Source organism: Vitis vinifera, chromosome 1 (genome assembly GCF_030704535.1).
Source record: "Vitis vinifera cultivar Pinot Noir 40024 chromosome 1, ASM3070453v1".
Taxonomy (NCBI): Eukaryota; Viridiplantae; Streptophyta; class Magnoliopsida; order Vitales; family Vitaceae; genus Vitis; species Vitis vinifera.
Window position 1 is genome coordinate 7,915,919 of NC_081805.1, and position 6,215 is coordinate 7,922,133.

Sequence of the window (6,215 nt, forward strand, 5' to 3'; positions counted from 1 at the left end):
TCACCACAAATCATGATTTCCATTTAACTAGAAAGTAAATGAACTTCATTTTCCACTATTGGTGGCTAAAATGAGAAATATACAAACTGATTTTGTGGACTCTATATCTCCTGCACTTGCACAAGCTCAAGTGCAAGAACCTCAACTTGTCACCATCTGGATCAAGATACAACTTGCAAGCTAATATAAGGAAGGCTCAAAATATGCATGAAATAAAAGAAATGAAGAAAAAGAATAACAAATTACATAATGTGCTTTGTATAAATCTCTTCAGCTTCCCCAGGATCCTCTTCCGATCTGTAGGAGAGATGCATATAGTAACTCGTTCCAAGTATCTGGTACTCCAGGCAAGCACCAATGGCTGCAATCCTGAGAGTGCACAGCTGCAATCTCTTCTTCTACTGTCTTGTATTCTTTTCTGTAAATAGAAGGGTGCCCATCTTTTCGATAATCTGTAAGCCTACTTACATTTAGGTATGTTACCGGTGTTCTCATCATCTGGAGCACAGGCTCTAGAGCTCTCATTTTTGAAGGGTACTTTCGTATGAAAGCCTCATTAAAGATTGGCTCCACTTCTTTGTGACACTGTCCTCCTGAGTTCCATTGGCCTCCTCTGCAACCACATCAAACATGTAAGAAACCCTTTTTCCACAGCTAGTCACATGGTACAGATATGAATTTCTTTCCCTTTTTAACTGAGCCATTTACATATCCATAATCCACATATCATCCATCATATTACAGGGCCTATAAAATCCAAAGAATGAAGAACAAATTTTTGGACAAGTTTTTAGCCTATGGTTGTAAACCAGCATTAAATGGCTCAAATTATTACTTTACACTTCCTTCCCAGATGTTACAGTCAGTGCTAATCACTACAGTATTTAAAACAGGTTTCACAACTCTGATTTTCCACAATATATGAGTTCCACGCATTGTACTGATCTATATCACTTGCTTTTGCATTTGCTAATATATTTGAAGTTTACAACTGTGGATTTGGTAGAGTCAAATGTATAACTAAAAAATTCCAAACAAAGTCAAAGCTATTTGTAAATATTCTCTTGTAGTTAGATTTGCAAGAAAAGGTCACGTGAAGAGGAGAGGGGTGGGGGTTAGGTTGGTTCAAAATAGAAAAGCCAAGTCAGTATTGGTTGAAAACACAGTTAAGATTATTAGCCTTATTTGTTAGCTAACTTGATATAGATCGTTGACCTATTACCTAATAACCTAAGCTTTTGGGTTAAAATGATAGCTTAATAAAGTGTTAAAGCCTTGATTTCTCTATGTTTTGGGTTCAGACCTTCCCACTTGCTTATTCCTTAATTTTTCTGAACTAATGTTCAGGAGGAGGCCACAGATGAGGCTAGACATTTTTAGGTTTAAGCCAACAGTAACAGCTTTAAGCAAGCCTCAGAGCTATGAATCTAATTAAGCTACTGTAAGCTGAACTTGAGGCATTTTATTAATTTTGCTTCATGTGTCACCAAGGTGGCAACATTTCCATGATTATATAAAATGCTGAAATACACACTCTTCTCTTAACAGCCAATAACCATATCACCAAGGCATAAAGTACACTTCAGAATTCAGTTATTTAAGAACATATCAAGAACAGAAAAGTATACTTGACTAGACTACCAAATCATTCCAAAGAAAAATAGAATTCACAATGCAAAACTCTCATCATAGCATGCCTCGTGTATTCCCTGTTGAAATCCATCATTAAATTTGTTTGTTGACTTGCTTCATAAATTTTACCAACATTGTATGCTTCTCAATTATCCCTCTCTCCTGAATCTAGAGCTTTTACCACAAGCCCACACCATTTCTACAATCAGTACTATATGTAAAAATTATTCAATATTTTCTTTTCATTAGCAAGCAAGCATCTCAGAAAGACCAAAACCAGGTCTACCCAATCTTATATTTTGTACGAGAATAGGTGATGTAAAGTTAAGTTCCATGCTGATCATTTAGAATCATTAAGATGATAGGACACAGAAATTGAAGCAAACAGCAATAATAACTTGAGAGTAGAGGGTTTTTCACAAGAGAGTCGATTCAGAGTGTTCCTTACTTGAAATGGGTGATTGAATATCCTCTGAAGAAAACCTGAGTCATGTTGCTATTGATGTTCTTGTCAACCCACCTTGCCCAAGTTGTAAGGGCCTTTGTGTATGCTTTAAGGACCTTCAGTCTTGGGTGCACATAGTTGCCCTCTTGGTAATAGTATTCTCTGTGAAATTAGCAAATGCAAACCAAGAACCTTAATTTCTTGAAAGGAATGCAACCTAAAATCAGATATGATGGACAGCAACATAGAATGCAAAAATTCTAACAAAGGTCATTGTGAATCTAATTCCTGTTCAGTTTAAAGTTGGTTTCAATTCTCATTTTTCCTCCAGATTACAGAACTAACAACTCATACAAGGTTTTAGGTTTATTTCATACCAGAATGTAGGTTGTAGAGAAAAAAAGGAGAAAGGTATTGCAGCAGAGTGAGGAAACTCACCCTCTAGATGTTTTCTCATGAGTCCACCAATGGCCTGTATTGAAGACTATGATATCAGCATCATGAAATGTCGTAGTTGATTTGTCCATCTCATCCAGTCTTAGTGTCTCAAACGTTCTGTTTCTACCGTTAAAAGATGATTCTTGAACAAGAAATGGAGCATTGACAAAATCCACAGAACAATTATAGTCCTACAAATCCAGCAAATACAAGGCCAATTAGGTATATGAAAACAAGAGAAAGATTATGTAACAATAGACAAATTTATACCAGAAACTTGCCTCAAATCTGAAAGCATAAAATCCCTTCTTTTTGAATTCCTTTCTTCCAGAAATCTCATAAACTCTTTTTTTGTCTTCGACACTATGACGGAGAATGCATACCATAGACTCCCACATGTTCCTGTTTAGAGAATCTCCCACAAAAATGAGCTTCTTCCCTCTTAATCTCTCCAGGAAATCAGTTGCATTTAGACTGAGGATAGCATTTGTCATCAAAAGAGAACTAGTTAAAAATTCTTGTAAAATAACTAGAAAATATTCACAATACGAAAACACATATATCAAAAGAGACTGAACCTTACTGCTCTCCAAATTGTTAACATACTATTCTACAACTAATGATTCAGAATTTTAACATTTCAATATTTTGGTCTCTAAACCCATTAGTAAAGTTAATTCATAGGTTCGAAGATTGAGGAATGCAACAAACCAGTAGTGCCCTTCTCACAATTTTCATGACCTAAACAATATGCAACAATCAAGGTTCTTCCCCAATTCCTGCATTCTATTACATATTTTAGCTTCATCACTTTTCAATGACTTTGACGATGATAGTCAGTTAGGGGACACTAGATTTTAACATCACCTTGAAGACAATTCCTAACTTTATTTAACTCAAGTTTCCTATTAACAAATTCAAATGAGCTTCACACTTCTACCATTCTACAGAAACTTGGTCTCACTTTGTTCAATGATCATTCTTTACAGAAAACATAGGAAATTTATACTTAATATTCATTATTTATCTATTTTAATATTACTCTGAATGCATCTGAAATAGATCTCACCTCGGGATGTCACACCCATTCGGCTGCCATCTCCATTTCAAATAATCATCATCCGGCCTTCCATTAAGGTGACAATCGAAATCCCTATCGATGTAAGGACAAGACCCAGCAGGATAGTATGGCTTTGAATCATCCCTTACCCATCTACCATCAAATATATCACAACCCCCATAAAAACTGTTTGGCATTTTCTTAAGTTGTGAATGGTAGTGAGTGGCTGTAATTTTGTTATTCGTGGTCGCTTTTCCTGCATCATTCCCCGCCGTCCCGCTTTCTTCTTCAGTGGGAGGTTTGGTATATTCCCCACTATATGACAAATTCCCTACATTGTTATTTTCAGCGACAAAAATTTTCCCATCACTGGTATTCCCTCCAAGACCGGTTTTCCCAATGACAGTTCCTTCTTCACCAGGGGAACTTCCATTATTCACCATCTCAGAGGAATTCCCCAAAATTGCCATATCTGAAGTCATACCTTCCACATTAGAATTCGAAAGACTTGCCTTTGTGGCAGTGCCTGAGGCATCTGCATGCGTTGTTTCTGGAATCCATCCTCCATCAACAGTAAAGCTCCCATTTTTCACCATCTCAGAGGTGTTCCCCAAGTGGGTCTTCTCCAAAACAATGCCCAGAGGATCTCCATCTTTATCCATCCCTGATAGACTTGCTTGAGGGGTGCTGTCCACAACCCTTCCATCCTCAGTTCCCTGCTTAAAATCCGCAGAGTCGTGGAAATCTAAAGTAGCATTAGTGGGACTAGCAGTAGAAGAAGAAGTACTTGAAAACGAAAAGGACCATGAAGCAAGAGAGGAATTACTAGCACCAAAATTGCTGAACCCTCGAAACATTGGAACATTGAAAGAGGTGTTGAACGATACAATAGTTAGAACAATGAGTGAAGCTCCTAAGCCCAAAGCAAAACCAGAAACTACTTTCCTTTTCGGTGATAGAATCTGCTCCGAAAACCCAAGCTTTTTCCATTCCATTGGTGGACAATCGCATACCCCTTCAGAGGCAAGGTTTGAAAGTAAAGGCAGTGGGATGACAGCAACAATATTTGAAAGAACGTGGACAGCCTAGGGCGATTGCGAGACGGAGACGGAAACGGAGAAATGACCTTTTTTCCCTAGAAGGCTTATAGCAAGAGGGTACTGGAAACCGTAACCTGGTCTGATTACAAGGATGCCGTCTATTGATAATTACTTCAAGCCCAAAAATACCCATTTTGGTTTTATCTAATTCAAACTCATAATCACCACATTCTAACGCCACTCTGGATTTGGATGTTGAACAGTCCTTTGGACGCTGGATGCTTTCAAAAGGGTGAAATACTAAAATAAAAAATATATTAATTTATTTTTGTTACTTAATCCAAATTCCCACCCTGATCGTAATCTTCTTCCTCAAACATCCTTAGCTGTTTTGGAAAAATAAATAAATAAATAGATAAATAAAGAGAAAATAGAAAGAGAGATTATGGCCAATCATCGACTCTCAAGGAGGATTGTTTACTTAAATTAACAATTGTTCTTTAACGAGAAGCCACCTCCTTAACTAGATGTCCAACTTTAAATTATAAGTTCATATCCAATAGTTTCCAAATATCAGAATTGAAGTCATATATAAGTTTGGACTCCAACAAAGTGAAAAGGAAGCTAATGAGCGTGATTAATGGGGGCCAGTTCCAAGGGCAATCTCCCATTATTATTATATGGAGAAGAATTGGCAGCCCCGCCGACACATATACTGGGCCATGTGGCCTTCTCACGACCTCAAAAGCCCACCGAGTGGGAATAATTGATGTAAGGTCGTCTTAGAAGGATATCAGATAATGATAGACAAAACAATCCCTTCAACTTATTTTTATTTCTATTCTACCACTCTTCACATACCAACACCAATAAACTCATCTTTATTTACCCATTTTTGGATTTTTCATTGTTTTTCAAAACTCTTTTATAAATAATTGAAAAATCAACATTATTTTTTATTTTTAAATTATAAATAAATAAAAATTATATTAATGATTCAAAAACTATTTTAGAAAATAATTCCTAAAAAAATGTTAATTTAAATAAATAAAAATTATCTTTTATATCTTAGAAATAAATAATTTAATGATTAAAACACTATTAAAATAAATATATTCAGTATTTTTTTTCATTTTATACTAAAAATTATTTCAAAGCTTATTATTTTTTTAATATTATAAAATAAAAAGTTTCAATTTTCTCTTAATCTTCTTCTTTTCTTATTTCAATAACTTTTTGAACATAACTTTGGTAATAAGTTATATGAAATGTTATAAATTTATTTATTAATGATTTTTTTAACTTATTTGAATCAATTGAAAATTTATCAAAATAAAAAAAGAAAAAGAAAGAAAGAGGATGAATAGAGAGTTTTTATTTTAAATATTCAATTAAAATATTTTTCGTATTACCTATTATATCAATATATGGTATACTAAATATTGAAATTTTCTTATACAAAAAGGTTGAACTCGTTTTAGATAAAAACAAGTAATTAAAAATTATATAGATTATATTTGAATTTAATTTTAAAACATTTTTCTAGTTTTTATCTTTTTTATTTTTAAAAATCATTTTTATTTTCTATATTGTCTCTTTT

The 6,215-nt window shown here is 34.5% G+C and overlaps 1 protein-coding gene across 1 annotated transcript; it reads right to left on the reverse strand.

Annotated features, from left to right (window-relative positions):
- LOC100249925 (protein trichome birefringence-like 2) lies at positions 1–5,261 on the reverse strand. Its single transcript, XM_002265622.5, has 5 exons — positions 3,585–5,261; positions 2,797–2,989; positions 2,516–2,706; positions 2,081–2,239; positions 1–613 (listed from the first exon to the last, which is right to left on the reverse strand). The coding sequence occupies exons 1-5, from the start codon at positions 4,568–4,570 to the stop codon at positions 271–273; spliced, it is 1,872 nt and encodes a 623-aa protein (XP_002265658.2). The 5' UTR covers positions 4,571–5,261; the 3' UTR covers positions 1–270.
- Between the last annotated feature and the right edge of the window lie 954 nt (positions 5,262–6,215).